Source organism: Enoplosus armatus, chromosome 11 (assembly GCF_043641665.1).
Source record: "Enoplosus armatus isolate fEnoArm2 chromosome 11, fEnoArm2.hap1, whole genome shotgun sequence".
Classification (NCBI taxonomy): domain Eukaryota; kingdom Metazoa; phylum Chordata; class Actinopteri; order Centrarchiformes; family Enoplosidae; genus Enoplosus; species Enoplosus armatus.
In genome coordinates this window covers 16,822,482-16,841,266 of record NC_092190.1, presented here as the reverse complement: position 1 = coordinate 16,841,266, position 18,785 = coordinate 16,822,482, and the positions used below count along the sequence as shown (strand labels likewise).

Sequence of the window (18,785 nt, the reverse complement as noted above, 5' to 3'; positions counted from 1 at the left end):
AATATTTATTATAAAAATATAAATGTTTCCACTACAAATCATTTTACATTAGTAGACAAGGCCATCTACATTTGCACACGTAAACTCTCACACAGACACACGGGTCAGTCTTGAGACAGAAAATGAGGGATCTGGATATAGGGTGCATAACAGTATTGCTCTCTCAAATGTCCCAGGTTCATAAAGTAAGTCAAAAACCAAAACACAGGTAGCACTGACACATAATTTACTGTATGCTACAAAAAACCATCAACATTGCGCTGTATAATGTTAACAAATAAATAATAATGTAATCATAATTGCCTTTTTATTGTAGAAAAGAAAAAAAAACAAAGCAGACAAATATAATTCAAAATAAGATAAAATATAATACAGATGATTTTTGTCTCTTTTTTAATTAAAAATGTTGCACAATTTTTATTTATTCTATTATACATACAAACATTTGTACAAAGAAGGATGGCCATGTACATATAGTGGGATCTGTAGCGCTAGTTGCTATCAGTACAATGGTTTACATTATGTACATGCTAATTAGAACACATAGCAGCAACAGCAGCATCCACAGGTAGACCAAGTAACAGAGGACCGACTGACACACAGGGGCTGGGTTTCCCAAAAGCACTGAAATCACCCCTTTCCATTAGTTAAGCTTAGTCTGTAGCCAAGGCAATAACATTTCCATTCAAAGTGCTCAAATATCGTGTACTAAGTGCTTGGAAGAATCTTAAAGATAGCACCCTCGTGGTTAAATATTACCCATCCAACAGCACATAGTACCAAAGTGCCAGTTTAGAAATACTGTGTATGTGTTGCACTGAGGGATTGACTGGGTGACATCAAAGCAGGAGACTCAAATCTTTAACTCTGTTCTTCATAGTCCAAAGATCATCTCAGTTCTAAGGTGCCTTTAGGAAATCCCCTCCTGGACATATGATGTACTAGGATACTATCTCAGAAAGCAATCATTTATTGGAAATGTTGCATCTCTTTCAGGGCATTTTCGAGCAGTCATGAAAAAACTCCATACCCCTATGAGAACACAGAGGAAAGACCAAGACTTTTTTGAAAATAAATCAAAACTGGAGGTTTTTGCTTGGTGATCCCAACATGATCCAACCCAACAGGCGGAGGCACTCTTTTTGCATTAAACACACCAGGATTTATGGATTAAGAGCTAATTTTATACTATAACAAAGGTCTTTTTTTTACAGCAAATTTCTGCTTTTGTTAATAAGTTATGGATCGAACCAAAGCAAAGGGACTACAACACCCTCAGATCAGCAGTTGTCGATCTCAACCTCCTGAAGTGAGAAGCGGAGAACAAATCCCCCCCAGGAACTGACACCTGATGTTGTACGGGATTGATGATGCTAACCTGTCTTACCTGAAGAAGAAACTCAAGTACAAACTCGCTTCTAGTTTAAAACACTTCCGCAACACAACAAGAATGCCAGAAGCAGAGGCCTGAATGACACCACTTCATCTTATTTCAGCTCTCCTTTTTCCTCTTATTCATTTCTCTCTTACAGTTTCCCCTTTTCTTGCCTCTGTCTTTCTTAAGCTGACTCTGCTCCATCCTCTCTGTTTCCCCTCGTTAGAGAAAATACAACAAATAACGTATACATCCTGAGATTTCACACAAAGGGAATTGGGTTGAGGGAACAGCACTATAACTGTACAATATCTGTTCATAAGCACATAGAACATAGATGTCACCATAAAGAAAATTCTGTGTGTGAAGTGTGTTATGGCCCCTGTACCTTCAAAGCACAGCGTTCAATACATTGTACATGTGACGGACTCATGGCTTCAATACAATGAGACTATTTAACTGATTATTGTAATTATTGCTTTTATGTGACATGACTACTGAATGCAAATGCTATAGGTTAGAGCTATGGAGTAAAATGGCTCGGTTATCGTCTAGGTGTGTCCATACCAGCTCAGTTCTCTCATGGATAGAGACAGTAAATGTAGGTAGTTACAAGAAAATCTCACGCCTCAGACCTCATTAGTCCAGGAAGGGTCCACCATCCGGGTGAGCTGCTGCTGTCTGCCATGCTCTTCCACACAAGGCATCTCAGCTGATTCCCCCGCCTCGTTCCACAGGCTGCAAGTCAGGCATGTAGGGAGGAGACTGTGAGCATGCCTGTCCCCTTTTAGCTGTAAGGGGAAGGCTATGCTATCCAGCGTAGCCAATATTGGAGAGCTCCGGCTTTACGTTAGTCCAGTCCTTGCCCTGTATCCCAGTCCAGTCCCAGTTTGTATCCCTGGCCAGGTCTCACTGCCCTCCTTGGCTTTCCTATGTGCTCCCTACCCCCCTATTTGTCTGTAAGGCATCTCAACTTGGGCATGGAGGGACGAAGGGTTGAAGAGTCAGCCAGTTAACTAGCTGGCAGGTCTGCACTGAACTCTTCCTCGTTTCTCTGCCAGGACTTGATATCGTCTTTCAACAAAACGATGAAAGCCCTCAATTGAATCATATTTTTCCTCCATTTCCATGCGTTTCCAGTTTAAATATGAAGCCATCGTGTTAGACTGTGATTAGCAACCACACCGACAGAGAGGTCTCTGGTGTTTTTATTTGTTGGGTTCATTTTTTTTTAAACAGGTACTGGGCCATTCTTGGTGTGGGAATCTAGGGCTTTGAGGCTGCTCACGATCTTCTTCTGTGGTCCTACGATAGTCACTCCAACCTTTTTCAGATCCCTGGTTTGTGAAGGAAAGGGACAGAGAGAGAAGGGCAGGAGAGGTTGGAAAACCAGACACAACCAAGGAGAGAGACGTGACGGAGGGAAAGATGGGGAGGGAAAAAGATGGAAAGTGTGCGTTAGTGATGGAGGATGTGACACCCATGTGACATTTAATGACATGCTCCCAGCGCTGCTCCCTTCACTTTCCCATGCATCTGTCATTCACAAAGAACTGCATTTCCCAGAAGGCCACTGGGCTGCCACGTCTCTAGAGGGGGTCCATCTATGGGGGGGTGGGAGTGTTCACTCTACATCACTAGCAAACAGGGAGGTGGGCCTATGGGCCTACACTGACAGCTGATATTATGACCCTGTCAGTGGTGGAAACAATGGCGTGCAGGGGCAACAGTGGCGTAGAAGACCTAGTTTCCTGCATTGCATTGAACAGGATTTCTTTGACAGGTTAGGTTGGAGAGGAGCAGCACTGGTACATGTGTAGGATATTACACTCTGACTCAGAAAAATTTGTTAACTTGTTAATACTCTTAAAAAGCTTAGATTAGTTACATGCATTCAAGTGTAAGAAAAATAATACTATTTTAAATAATTTAGAGCAACAGTGTCAGTTTCATGTGTTATGCATCAAATACACGGTCCGTTTGTCAGCTTGTTTAAAACTTCAAGCCCTTTGTGAAACATACAGACAACAACCTTAAAATACACAGTATATACAGAACACACAGAGCATCGTTGATATTACAGTACTCAAAAAGTCACAGTGCATGTTAAGACTCATCTCTTCTGCCCATCTAGTGGTAATAACAATGGTGTTGTAGGCCAGTAGTATTAGTAGAAGCAGTAGAGTTGCAGTCGGAGAGGTGGCATTACAGTATTATATACAGTAGTATATATGAAAGCAGAGCATTTAGTTCACCAAAGCAGCCAAAACAGCAGACATTTAGAAACATCTTGACGAGCCAGAAACTGAAAGTGACAAAAATCACAATCTTGCTTCACTCTGTGCTACAATGTAAAGGGATAGTTAACTCAAACTAAGTGATGCTTTAAATGTAAACTGTACAATTTATTGTGTATTTCCATAAAGTTTACAACTGGTGCAATAATAAACAGAACCAGTTTTGCCATAGAGAGACAATATGTTTCCATCTTTACACCAATAATGTATAATTATGATTAATCAGCCTGCAGTAAAAGTAACCTTGTAGTATATTATCATAAATGTACTGACACACATCAAAATACAGGCAAATGATAGAAACGACATAGCAGCCTTCACAGACTTGTATTGTCTATTTCCAAAAGTCCTTTTGTTTTTTAGCAACATGTAATATTAATTATACTTGTAATATTAATGAACTTTACCAGATACTTTAACAGTATTTGTGGGCATCCTAATTACAGTAGCTCCATCCTGTTTCTATGGAGCCTGTTTTAAATTTTGCAGCTTTCCAAATGTCGTTTTTGTTTGTAGTTGCAGCTTACAGATGGATGGAAACATTGCTATCAAGTTCTCACTGAATACTAACTATCCCTTTAAATGCCAGACAAGTGAAAGCCCATCAGTGGTTCTAGAGGTAAGTTACTACTCCCAGGCAGGGCCCTAGGTCTTGGTCCTCCACCCACCATCCAGAGCCTGAGGAGGCGGAGAGGAGCTGGGCGTTAGAGAGTGGTCATTCCCATGGACGGCTCCCATTCTGGGCAAGTGGCCGGTGTGACGTGGACCTCCGTCAGAACCACTCTACTGAGACACAGCCAGGCCCAGCAACATTAACACATGCCATCAATATGTGTTTTCTCTCTAGAATGGTATCTCAAGAACATTTTAGTTAATCATGTGTCTTTGTAAATACAAGCATTTTATTTGTATACACAAGAGAGAGGACTCATGAAATCTCTCTCCTTTTTATAATCAGAGAAAAACATACATATACCAACTTGACCTTCATATTATTTTGACACAATATCACCCTTGATAACAGGTTGTAACTAATTGCTGCATACACATACAGACAGACAGACTTCACTCTATAGTTCAGAGCTCTCTGTCTTCTCCCAGCAGGACAAGTTCATTCTCACGTGATGGTCATTCAGTGAGCTGCTGCTTTTTAAAACAATATGCTGTCAGCACCTTTAGATTAACAGTTACAACATTAACCTTTAGCTGTTGAATCACAATTTATTGCCCTACACATGCTAAATTATGTGTCTTTCTCTATGCAATGTAAAATAAACATCTATGTCACAGCCAGGAAAGAAAGATAATCTCTACCATGGACAGTAACCCATATGTTTGTGAACATTGAAGCAAAATATACAGAAAATCCCATATTTATTGGACACTAGTCGACAGTCATTTTAGAAAAAGAATAAATCTCAGTTAAAATCTACCAAATCAAATCTGAAAAACAACTTCAAAATAATAATAATAAAAGCTAAACAGCATAAATTAATAACTAACTAAATATTGACTATGTTGGTGGTCCTTTCTCAGAACTGTGGAGGTCTGTTCAAGAGTGCAGTGACATTTCAAAAGCACACAAAATATAACACACCAGGGCATGAACTCAAACCACAACAGTGTTAAGTTGCGATGCATTATAATTTCAATGTAATTAAAAAGTGAATTCTGGTGTTTTTCATGAACTGAAACCGACTTTAACTATTGTATCATTTTATAAATACACATGGGCAGAGGCTGGATTGTTGTGTCGTGTTTCAAGCAGCTGAAAGAGAGTGGATGCTGGGTAAGGTTAGGGTATGACAGTGTTTTGATTTGAAATCCATGTCAGTGTTTTGTCACTTCCAACTGCTTTCCTTTGTCTGGCAGTTTAGGTAATCACTACCTCAATCAAATACCTGAAATGAACTTTGCATGCACTCTGTCCAGATGAAGGAAATTGTCCAAAGGATGCAACATTTCCTAGTCCATCTATTCTATCCTGTCTTGAAAAAGGACTTCAATTACTACAGCAGATGAGTCAGCACACTGCAGCCAAGTATGATTACTGTTCCTCAGAGGTCAGAGCATTGTCGAGCCTTGTGCTGAATATCAAGGACTAGATTAAGACTGTACAAATCAATAGAGAAATCTATATTGAGAAATGCATAGTCTCAGCCAAGGCTGCTAGCCTTGTAGCAGAGCTAGCCTTGGATGTTTTAGCCTCCGCCTTCAGTGGATTAATACAGCAGTGATCCAATTTAGCATCTAGCTACATAAAAAGCATCATAGACCAATATGATTACTTTAGTGCGAGGTTACTCCGGTGCAGTTTATCTGAGATGTTACTTTGTCAATACACAATGTGGATTTCCACCTAGTCTGCATTGTAAGCTTTTTAGTTTTGTGACTGAAGGGAACTGTTCATTGATTAAACCTTTCATTGAATAAATGGCAAGAAAAAAAATCTTTTGTGTGGTACCCCTGAGAAAAGATGCAGAGAAACAGAGTGGAGCTACAACAGAGAAAAATAATTTGAGGAAGAGTGACAAAAAAAATCTAAATTAAAAAGTCTTATTTTTCAAATTATCCAAAAAATGTCTCTTCCAGTGCCAGTGCCCTCTTCTCAGAAAGCTGCTCTTTGCCGTTGTTCCTTTGGTGTTTTTGGTATAAAGCATCACCTCACACTTTTCCCAATTGTAGCCTTATAAAAGTAAAGTTGTAATACGTTTTAGCAACAAGTCATTACAGTCTATAGCTGCCAATGTGGGAAGTTGCCTTTGGTGAAGATTAATCTACTCGTCTCTTCATAGTACTTTTCAGGGCCCCTAATGGCCAACGAGTGACATCAACTCTACAATTCATAACTATTTAAAAACACATTACACATTGTTTCTACCATATTAAGCCACTGTTACACTGTTAATAACTGCTGGTTTGGTAAGCCACTGTCAGGAGTTAAAGCTGGCTGCAGCATTGACCATTGCTCCCCAACTGCCCCCGCTGCTGCCATCGCCACAGTGAATGGCTGCTTTGATCACAATGATTAGAAATGTCCAATTATTTACCCAGTCACATTCCACATCAATTAAACCAGCAGCAAGCCAACTGAGCGAGGGAGAAAGGGAGAACAACAGGGAGACAGAGAACATTTCTGCACTCAAAAAAGAGAACAGAAATATATAAAACTAGTCTAGCTGTCCTTTATATTCTCAAGTAGCTGCACTCTGAACTGTATGTCTAAAGGAGGCTTGTTCATCGGCATAATCTCCCGGTCTATTATCAGTGTGCTTGGGATTCATAATACTTTTCAGTCTGCCAGTACAGGACTCTGGCCAGAACCTGATCCACTATCTCAGAACCTTTTGTCAGCCTGAGGATGCTGTCAGCAGAGCCAGACCTATAATCTCTGTCTCTGTTACTTACTTTACTTTATCCGGGAACATTGCTTTATTAAACCCAAAGCTGTGACAAATACACTGACTCTAATACCATTTCCCACCAAAAGTTCCTCATACTACAAGAATGTACCCCTAACAAAAAAAACAAACAAAAAAAACAACATTATTATGTCTTGGAGGAACAGAAATAGCTGGATTGCATTCACTGTCCACGATGTGTGAACGTGTCCGGTCTGCTAAAAGTCATTGTTGACTTCAATATTTAACCAAAATCAACAATCGCATGGTTATGTATAGGGAACCGGAGTTACCTAAACGTAACCATGAACATATTAACTATGTATTTGTTGCCAGGAGCAAATACCCCGACTGTGGACACTGTCTCATTGTCAGACTCTCTCTCATTGTGTGACTTTACATTTGCTATAAAGTACTTGCAAATGCTAATGAGTTAAATAGGAACATATATTTTAGGAGATATTCTTAAGTGACCACATATCTTGGGATTGATGGAACAATGACTGAACAGACTCAGTCTCAAGGTCAACATACTCAATTTAGAGAGGACATACTGTACTATAGGTCCTGCAGTGTGTGCTCTCTAAATGTGATTTCTCTAGATTTGGCCTCCAAATCATTTTCTGACAATCTTTGCTTGATCTTTGCTTTGCATTTTAATGCCTCACAGTAAAGAGAGTGCCTAGCATACCTATTTGACAGCTATGCCTTTATTTGCTCTTTCAAAGGCCCCTCTCTCTACTCTTTTATCTTGTCAAATCTCCCCTCTCATTCCCTCCCTCAATAGTTTCTCTCTTATTCCCTCTCCCTCGTGGAACTCACAGCTCCTCTCTCTTTCTCTCTCCCCCTCTCTGTCTTTTTCTGTTTCTCTACTTATCTCTCTTTCTTTGAATGCTCTCACCTTCTCTCTCTGTAGTCGTACTTGCAACATTGAGAGCGTGGCTAAAGGCCTGTCATTATGAATTACCATGACTCTCATCTGGACACCTTTAGTAAGGGCTCTATAGCCTCCTTTACTTATTCAGAACAAGCGTATGTGTGTGTGTGTGTTCTTCACCAAGAGCCTCTTCAAATTCCTGGGCCTTGCCACGGGTACTGGGGCCCTGTAAAAACTGCTGACATGAATAGGCAGAGTAGCATAGTGTGTGTGTCTGTGTGTGTGGTTGTCTTACTCTGTGGAGGTCTTGGCCAGGGTGTCACAGGAGCTGTAGCTGACCCCAGAGAAGGCCTCCTTGCAGGGCAAGGTCCTCATTCCATCCATCCAGTCCCCCACCGTCCCCATCGAGGGAACCTCTGAACTGCTCCTGTCCAACAACAAGTTGGCCGGCCTGAGAGGACACAGGGGAAGGAGTAACATAAACACCTTGGGTAACGACCTGTAACATACTCAAATAAATAAAACTGACTTTATAGTCTAGTTTCAGGAACACAAAAGGCACTAGCGTCATCCAGATCATCAGTTGACAGTTACACAATTTATCTAATTAAATATCTATCTCCATACATATTATGACTACTCCAGCTCCAAACAGCTTTTCTGTTAGCCACCTCTTGTGGAAGGGATATATTACAATGTGAACACAAAGTATGTACAGAGGTGCTATTTGGCATATTCGCTCTGATCTTGAGAATCCAACAAACATAAAACAAGTCAGCACAGACTGGAATGGAGAGTGATGATAAGAAACCTCCCCACAGGGAACTCAATGCCTACAGGTGGACACTATGGGGACAGGGCTCATGAAATGCTACGTGAGCAGCAGCATAAGTAGCGGCTATGTTTGCAGCAGTGTTGCAGGACTATTTGCAAAGAGCAGTGTAGCCAACTCATTGGCATAACAAAAGAGTAGGTAGCACTGTACGTACTGTATGTTGCAGAGAGAGAGGGATGTCATGTTACCTCATTCTGTTTAAACCATTGATGCTGTTAATTGGTTATGGCTGCCACTATCCACTGTTGCCAGTAACTAGCCAGCAGCTTGTGCTTCATTCCAAGTCGTGGAACAGATCTTTCATCATCTAGTTGTGCAACACTAAGCAACAGTGTCAGACTGGGCTCCAGGGTTGCATAGATCATAGTCAGATTTAACCGCAACACTCCTGCACTTGACATACAACTCTCCTTGACTGGTACTTACTTGCTGCTTGAAACTGTTATAATGTCCCAGGTTTTTGGTGCAACCATGATTAAGTACAGTTGTACACAATCTGTTGGTCGGAGGTTATAATTTTATTGACACATGTGGAAACTGAAATTTAATAAAATCTAATTTGGTAATGAAATCAGCGATGGTGATTGGAATGTAAGTAAATTAAATTATTCAGTTGTTGAAATATATTTTAAAGCATTGTGTTTATAAATGTTTAAGAAATAATATGCCTTTAATATTGATTTACATGTATACATTTTAACATACATACTATGCATTCTATGCTTGCACATCTACAGAGAACTAAACATGAACTAGACCTCTTGATTTGATAGAGCAGCACTCATCAGGGAGCCACACACACACACACACATACACATACACATACACATACACATACACACAGAGACTGGCCTTATGTGTCTGTTACATACAGTAAACCTGTACAATGCCTTTGGGCTTTAAATACAGGGGGGAAATTAAACCGTCACACAAAATATTTCCATAATATATTTAACATATTCAAGAACAAGATTACTAACAGAAGCGGCATCAGTTTCTGTCTAATGTCATTACCGTTTCCTGCAGTACATGTACCATGTGGCAAGATGCAACATTAGATTTGATTAGACTTGATGGTTTCAATTGGATCAAATCAAATTAAATGCACTGCGTTGGGCTTTAGAGCGCTCAGTCAACACTAGAGGGTGACGGAAAGGCTGCAGGCACTGTTTTGACTCACGCTGATTGATGGTTGCCAAAGACGGGAGAAGAGGAAGGATGAGAGAGGTAGAAAGACATACGGAGAGCGAGAGTGGAGGATAAGCTGATGATGACAAAGAATGCTATTTTCTTTTTCAGTGTCTAATCTCTGATGTCACTACTGATGCTTTGTCTTATACAAATGTGCTTCACTTTGCTGTCGTGAAAACTGATCACATCAAGGCAGGAAATGGGAAACCAGGTCAGACCACATTCGGTCAAACTGGGACTCAAAACATGACGACCAACCAAACAATGGCCATATAATATAAGCATATATGAGCATTTTGTATTTTTTGTTTATAGCCGAATTTGTGAGTGGCATTTAAAACTGGGTTGCAAAGGCACTCTTTTTTTACAAGGACACACTGCACCTGTCTTGCAGAGTAGAGGCACCTGCGTCAAGACAGGCACAGGCACAAACACACACACACACACACACACACACACACACACACACACACACACACACACACACACACACGCCACATGCACATAAGGGAATGGGACAGGACAAAAAAAGAGGGTAGTTTTCCCTGAGGGAATACTATTCATAGCCTTGTAAATAAACTCATTAGAATACCAGGAAGTCCACCTCCACCTGGCTGATTTGGATTGGCAGAGAGGTTTCGAGCCACTTTGCGTGTTTATGTGTGTGAGAATGTGGGAAATATTCCCCAAGGTTATTCTTCCTTCAGGGAATTAGGAAGGTGTACTTGGCAGGTGAAAAAACGTTTTCTTGTACTGAAGGAAATGTTTCAAACATTTGGAATTTAGTAGCCCTCTTTTGGTAAAATGTACATTGGAATTCAAAGGACTGTATGTAAAATGAAAATCACCAATACGCACTTCCTCAACTCTCTTGTGATCTCTTGTAAAAAAAAAAATAATCATAATTTATTAGTTACCTCTTATCTCAGTTTAACTGTAAGTCTTCTTACAAGGGTAACTAGTTTTTTTTTGTTGTTTTGCCCTCCTGTCTGAGATGAGAGGTACCGTATTGCACTGGTAAACTGGAAATATTCTCTGTACCTTTTATGCTGATGCAGTATATTTTGATTTAAAGAAATAAGCAAAATACAATCAAAAGTATGTTGCAATAGAAAATCATAAAGCTGCCGATCAAGCAACATAGACAAAAACACCATACTAAGCCAACAAAGAGGTAAATAGAGGGTAGAAAAGTGAGATGACATCTCAAACAGAGACAGGAAAAATGGGGGAGAAAAGATGCATTTGAAGCAGTGGAGTGGGTGTTGTTACAATGATTGAGTCTTTTCCTGCCAGATCAGAGGACTGTCAAAATGCTGAGGGCCCCCAGGACCCCCTGGAGAGACTGGTTTGTAGGAAAAGGAGGGAATTGGGGCTGGAAAGTGGGGGTGGTTTGCATGAGGGGAAAAGAAGGAAGTCTGTGAGTCTCCCTGAGAGGACAGACTTCTTCCCAATATACATGTGCTAACTGACTCACAGGTTGGGACTGAAATTGTGTTATATCCAAAATGTCTTAGACTATAACTTTTGGGCTGTCAGGATAAGAATTTTCTTTTTTGCAGGATTATTGATCCTCTCCTCTCCTGTACCCCTTTTCTTCTTTTTCTCCTCTGATCTCATCTCCCCCTTTATCCTCTGCTTTCCTTTCCCCTCTCCTGTCTCTTCTGGGAGATAAACTGCAGATGACCTTGTTTCCCCTCCCTTATCATTTTCTTTGTTCCCTTTGTTGTTACATTTTCAGCAACATCTCATGGCAACTCAAGAGACAAGATGATTGGAGAAGAAACAGAGAAACAGAGGGATGCAATGAAGGGAAAAATAAAGAGAAGAGAAAGCATCTGTCTGACGGCAGAGGAGGTTTTTAAAACCCCTCATGGACTTAACACCATATAAGAATGCAGAAAACACCCGCTCGAACAGAGGAAAGTATAAATACACCGGAGAGAGAATAAAGTCTACCCCCCTTCTTGTTTTCATTTCCCTTCCCCTTTTCTGCTCTATCTATTCATTCTTTTGACCTCAAAATAACCAGGGCTGTGTAGTCTCTTGTTTTTAGAGCTCTCAAGGGAGGAGCGAGGTGGATGAGGAGAAGAGCTTGAGCAGATACATGTGGGCAGGACAGAGTGGGAAGAATTCACCTCTCACTGTGTTACTGTGACCATTCCCAGGATGTCACTGGGAGAGGTTAGACCGATATATAGGCCCAAAATCAGGCCTTTGAATCCAAATTTTGATATTTGGCCTTCGGTATCCTCTGCCTCTGTTGGATGTGATGGATATGATGTTGTTTTAATCAATACTACTCAGGTGGTCTGTAGGAAGCTATTAACCTAAATTGATTCAAGTGTGACATTTTGATTTGATTCCAGTCAAGCATGCATGGTTCTTACAATGAACTCTTCATTCATATTACCAGCCAGCGATTCAGTGTAGAGTTTTACTTGTATTAAATTTTTTTTCTTTTAATTACCTTACATTTGAACATATAAAGTATAATACACAAAATATTGGCATTTGGATAATTTCATTTCAAACCCCCCAAAAAATGAAATGGGAGGACTGGGGTTTTTTCCGCAACTCTGGGTTCGGTCTGAACTCTTTTGACATTTTTTATTAACTCAACTGATGGATGGTGTTGCCCAATTATCTGTCTTCCTATAAGACTACGAATATAGAAACCCTTTTCCATTTCCAATCCTAGTCCCAACCTTACCCAGCGGGTCAAGATCCACACCAACACAGATCTCAGCTCAGTTAGATCAGCAGCCATGGCCAAAGCCCCAGTCCCTTTCTCCAAAGCAAAGTTTGTTTGAAAATGAATTACAGAGAGAAGTAATGTAATAGATTTGATTTGTTGCTACATGTTCACAGAGGCTTGTCATTATTCATTTTGCCTTTTATGGCTTGGAGAAAAAGTTGATTATATAAAAAGCCCAAACCAACTACATCTGTAAACAGCAGATTAATGTTGATTGACATGTATTTAGAAGAAGTACTAGTTGTATTCTAGCATTTTGGTTGAAGCCATTGCCATGTTTTCTTCAACACAAAGAAAAACATTTTTCAGCTTGAAAACAGGATAACCTGTGATCTCATGTTTTAGACACCCTGTAAAGCCAATTGGATAGACAGTGGCCTCTAACCCTGACTGGGCTCCTTTTGGCCCATAATTAGTCTCTGACAGCCAACCTTGGCCCACTGACCCCAGTCCCTCTCCATCCACATGCAGGGACAGTAAACTCTGACTAGGTCCCACCCCTGAAGCCTCTAGATGCTCCACTCAGGTCCTAGGCTTTGGTCTGGGCTTTGTGGAGGAGGGGGCGCTCCATTAGCCAGCCAGGACAGCCCTGAGACAAACGAGGTGTGTGGAGCTGAGTGCAGCTGCTCACGCTGTGCAACTGCCGCCAACACACACACTCGTGAATACACACATACACTCACAGTTCTCATAAATCACTACAGCCACCTCTGTCGGCCAGCCTGCGCTCACCCGGTGTTAAAAGCCAATCAGGGAAATTACATGCAAACTCCAAGGGACCTATTTTCACTTTCTTAAGAAATCATTAGTCAATGTTATGAGCTTTGTCATCTCCATAATACTATGGCCGTCTGCCGCAGACCCTGTGCCTGCCCCCCTCCCTGCTCAGAAGTGACAATTGTACTTGGGCTGCCCTGGTTCCTCACAGCCCCCTGGGAGAGAATGGCGGTCCCAACAAAGGAGCAAAGCATAAGGGAGGGTAAAAAGGAGGCAAAATTGGAACACAAAAGTAAAAAAAGTAGAAAGCAATATGACATTAGACTGCATGGGTAAGGCGAAGATGAAATTGATTGAAAATATGTATTTAAATTGTTGTAGGTATATATAAGGGGAGGATGTGATAAGCCAAGTTCATTTTCATGTATCATCCTGCAAACACAGGAAGCAGGAAGGCAATGTTTATGTCGAGCTCCTGTACTGCCTGGTTCCAAGAAGGGTGATAGGAATTTAAATCTAACACAAAACATCCCTTGTTGCCAAACTGCATACCTTCATCTTTTTGTCGTCCATTACATTACGTATGGTGAATTGTGCTTCATTCATGGAGAATAAAACTGCAATTGCCATGACTGTCCCAATGCCTTGTGATCACAGAGCTTGAAGTACATTGACCTGCAATAATGCATAATGCTGTGCATGGAGGGTATAATGGGAACTTCTTCCAGTGCTAGTTAGTCAAGTACATGGGAACCAAAGCAGGAGAAAAAAGCAGGTAGGAAAACAATAACCACATTCTAGGCTTTATCTGCTTATTTTTTAAATTGTGTGATATCATAATTGATTACATGACATTGCCTTTTAGATTCAAAGTGCCTCCTTAAACTGGATGGTAATTGTCAGACAAGTTCTACACATGCAACCAACAGTCACCAAAAATGAAAACATTTCCTTCTCATACCTGGATGTGGTGTTGGCCGTGATTTTGAGGCTACCAGGGTTGCGGATGAGTTTATCCAGGATGCTGACAATCTGTTCAAACTTAGGCCGGTTGTTCCTCTCTTTCTGCCAGCAGTCCAACATCAGCTGGTAGAGGGTAGCAGGGCAGTCCATGGGTGGTGGGAGGCGGTATCCTTCATCTACAGCCTTTATTACCTAGATGTACGAAGGAAAAGACGAGATATGAGAAATGACAGATGAGATATGTTCAGCATCAAAACCATATCTAATGTGCTCTATTGTAGTAGTTACTGTACTTATTTTTCATCATCAGGGTTTTACATATAAATTCATATCCTTCTGGAAATGTTCAGTATATCATTATGCTCTAAATAGTGGATTACCCACTTGATCAGTTAAGATACTGAATTTTTGGAGCTAGTTGTTGCATTGTCTTTTGTTGTTTTGTCAAGTGGTTTGGGGTTGTAAGTGTTGTGTGTTGTATGGACACTAGGAAAAGAAAAGTTTCTGCTTCAATGAATGGTGATCCTAATAAATTATGAAATGAAATGGTGCTGCAGTTAATAAAATGCACCAAGCTCTTTTAGACCCATTCAAAACACACTCTAATACACCCTCGGGATGGTCATTAGACTGAAACTGTTTCAGTCTTGATATTTGAAGGTTTAACAGCACCTAACACTACTTCTTTAACCTTAATTGACTTATTAGTGCTAACAGTGTTTTGTGTATAGAGTGTCTAAAGTGCCCTGCTGCATCTGTGGGACTACATTCCCTTGTTTCCCTCTTATGTGCCATAAGCCTCTTCACACAATCCTGAACATGAACTAAACATCTAAATCAGCACCAGGCTTTCACCTACTTCCCATCAGTAAAACTTCCCATATGTGCAAAGCTGGCAGCACTGCTGCAGTGGTGGGTGCGCCACACAGGTGTCCCTGCTAAAGGAAGTTAACTTGGCAACATGGCAGTACTCACATCCTGATTGGACATCTCCCAGTAGGGCCGTTCCCCATATGACATCACTTCCCAGAGGACAATGCCGTAACTCCAGGCATCACTGGCTGACGTAAACTTCCTGTAGGCAATAGCCTCTGGAGCTGTCCACCGGATGGGGATCTTTCCTCCCTGAGAGAGAAAGAGAAAGGTTAATCACTCATTCAGTCAGTCAGTCAGTCGGTCAATCATTCAATAAAACAATATTTTTGAGCACAATCTTGCTACCTGATATTCCCATATACTTTGGCTGATCAAGTTGTATTTAAATTAACTTTTATGCTTAAACTTCATAAAAGACCACAGATCAGACATACTGTATCACAAAATAATATCCTGCATAATAGAAATGGATTTTTAGGACATTGGGTGACAACAATGTGTTGTAATGTCAGTTTTATGGTATACATATTACAAAAATGACTGCAGGTCTATACAGCATGATGCATATATGTAGTAAAAGATTCAGAATTTTATGAGCTGTCCTAAAACCCTTCAACCCGATTGGGCTCTGTGGTTTGGACTGAGCATAGTGATCTCAACGTCAGATCCAGAACTGTAACAGTTATCTGAAATATTAATATCATGTGGTGTGGAGGACTTTCAGCAAAACCCTCAAAAGGCATTTTTAATGTCTCAGATTGATTAATTTGCTCTTCCATACAGGAAAGTATATACAATTCAACTAAATATAAAATACTGAAATATTTTTTCAGAGATTTGGGATTTGAAAGTATCCATATAAAGGTGACATTGAACCTTATTGTAAAAAGAAATAATGGTCATATTCAGTTTTAATCAAAAAGTGTCTGCATCAACCTGAAAGAGGGAAAGAAAAAACATATAAATCAAACGATAATCCAAAGTTTCCTGCAGAACCTCTCACTGTAGTGTCTCCTGCATTTGTCATTCTAGCTGAGAAGCAGGACAAATGAAGAAAATGGAGCTGAGGAAAGGAGGCCGGTGGCAGCCAAAGCTAACAGAGACATCGGCCAAGTCACTCAGCTCTTGCCTGGTGCTGTGCAGTCTCTCTCTCACACACACACACACACACACACACACACACACACACACACACACACTGCCCCCTAAAAAACACACTCTTATACTGTCTGATTCATAAAGAAACACTGGGGAATGTATAAGACACAGAAAAACACACATGGTTGCACAAATGAACACCGGTGCACACGGAAACACTAAATGCAAACAGAAACACAAATACACTGCTCTAACACACATACTGCACCCACCTGCTCCCCTAAGAGTGCAAGATATGTGAACACCACACACACACACACACACACACACACACACACTGGACTCACATGCACAGAAACACACACAAACAAAGTAAAACTATAGAAAAGAAGAAAGAAAGAAAGTTCTAGTAAGGGCTGGATGGAAATCTGCTAGCATGTGTGGAGCGTTGTCAGTTACTGTAACATGGCAGAGTTTATTATTCCATCTTATTATTTTAGATTTTGTATTTCTGGGAGAAAGGCAAACGGCACGCTGACTGTTTATTTGACAAGCAATTCTCAGCCAGCAAATTATATATTGTTTAAAGGGGCTGCACGCATGGTCTAGGCCACAGGACCCTATGATGAAAATGACCACACACACACACACACACACACACACACACACACACACACACAGAGACGAACACATGCTGCAAAAAGTACAGGTGAGGTGTGCCTGCTGATAATGTTTCACTTTGTGACATGTGCTTCAAACAAGTAAAGAAAAACTGCAAATAGGGTCAAATGTTGGCTCTTGTTTCTCAAAAACAGAATTGTCTCACCTTCTGGGGGAATAGCTTTGAAGTTTTTGTTTTTAAGGTTTCTCTTAAGATGTTTCTTTTTCCTTGCCTGAGCATTGTCTATAATGGTGTTGTGAGAAATATCCTAAGCAAATTTCCGACACTAAGAGATTTCCCTCAGTGCAGTAAAGTTAATATGGAAACTCAATTCCTGGTAAATCAAATCATTTTGCAACCCAAGCTGTTGTTGTTGCTCAGGTTTTATAGTGTCGTCATATAAAAGGTTGAGAGGGTTGAGGCCAAGTCGCAAAGTAAATGCATCACCAAGGTTGAAGCAATAAATATGGCAGGAGAAAACGGGCAAGAAAATGTAAAAACTGAATTTCCCATGTCTCAAACTTTCTCCTCGTTTTTTAATTATAACAAACCTCAAAAAGTGAGCTATGTTGCCATTGAAAAGTGGTGCATGTTGTCCTTTGTCTCTACGCATACACGTAAAGACGAGAACATTGAGCATCACTGTTGTTTTTTCTGATCTGATCTTTGCTGGACATAAAATAGAATTGTTCTGATTTAAACAGGGAACGTGAGATGCTGTAGCCAGTTTGAGGGCTACAGTAGACGGGAAAGTAATGTATTGTGTACCACATTCCATTGCTGCATTCAGGGAGTTTTATGTAAGATTGGATTTGAAGCAATACATTCCTGAAATAAATGGCGTGCCCCAGGACAGTGCCAAACATATTTGTTCAGCTGTCATTTATCTCCTGAGATTGTGTTTGTGTCCCAGCTCACCCTGGTGGTGTACGCAGCCTCCGGGTCGTCCTCCAGGACTCGGGACAAGCCGAAGTCTGACACTTTACACACCAGGTTGCTGTTGACCAGGATGTTCCGAGCTGCCAGGTCTCGGTGAACGTAGCCCATGTCTGACAGATACTTCATGCCCGAGGCGATGCCACGCAGCATGCCAACCAACTGGATGCCTGTAAACTGGGCATCGTGTTTCTAAAAGGAGGAAACAAAGAAGAAAGAAAAGATCAGGGGCACGCTGTTAATGCCACACTTTTAGTGTATATTTTATAGAACACAAAGGGAGTCTGACCTTTCTGACTATTTGCATAAAATGAAACCTTTCTACATTAGTATCCACAGCATTTTCATTAACCTTTAAAAACCACCTTTGACATTCTGTACCTCACCTTCAGCTCAACTGTGAAATACCAAAGCCAGAGACACAGTAATGTATGGAAATTAGGATCAGACCAATATATAACTGAAATGCTCTTTCTTTTTCAATCAGTCTAGTTACTGTTACCCACTTTTCATATGATGCTATTTTATTACATATTTATTGTTTAATGGCGAACGTGATGGCCAATGAGAGCCCTTCGCCTTGATTTCACTGACTTCATTCCTGTGACATTTAGGTTTGTTTCTTCACAAGTATCCATGAATATGTCTTTACTTTAACTTTCTAAATACAGTTTTAAAGGCTTCATATGATTTGCATACATTATTTAGGGGAAACACTGAATGCTTGAAATGCTTTAATGAATACTTAATGCACGCGATACATACATTAAACCAGTTCGATTCAAATCAAGTCAAAACTT

At 40.6% G+C, this 18,785-nt stretch overlaps 1 protein-coding gene across 3 annotated transcripts in view; it reads right to left on the bottom strand.

The window, feature by feature from the left end:
• Positions 1-2,606: 2,606 nt before the first annotated feature.
• Positions 2,607-18,785, bottom strand: part of epha3 (eph receptor A3) — a 92,262-nt gene continuing 76,083 nt past the window's right edge. For all 3 annotated transcript variants that reach the window (XM_070914167.1, XM_070914164.1, XM_070914165.1), the window contains 5 exons: positions 17,968-18,177; positions 15,390-15,539; positions 14,413-14,606; positions 8,246-8,401; positions 2,607-2,712 (listed from right to left, as the gene is read on the bottom strand). In XM_070914167.1, the coding sequence (XP_070770268.1) occupies positions 2,607-2,712; positions 8,246-8,401; positions 14,413-14,606; positions 15,390-15,539; positions 17,968-18,177 (816 nt within the window). The remainder of the gene's footprint in view (positions 2,713-8,245; positions 8,402-14,412; positions 14,607-15,389; positions 15,540-17,967; positions 18,178-18,785) is intronic.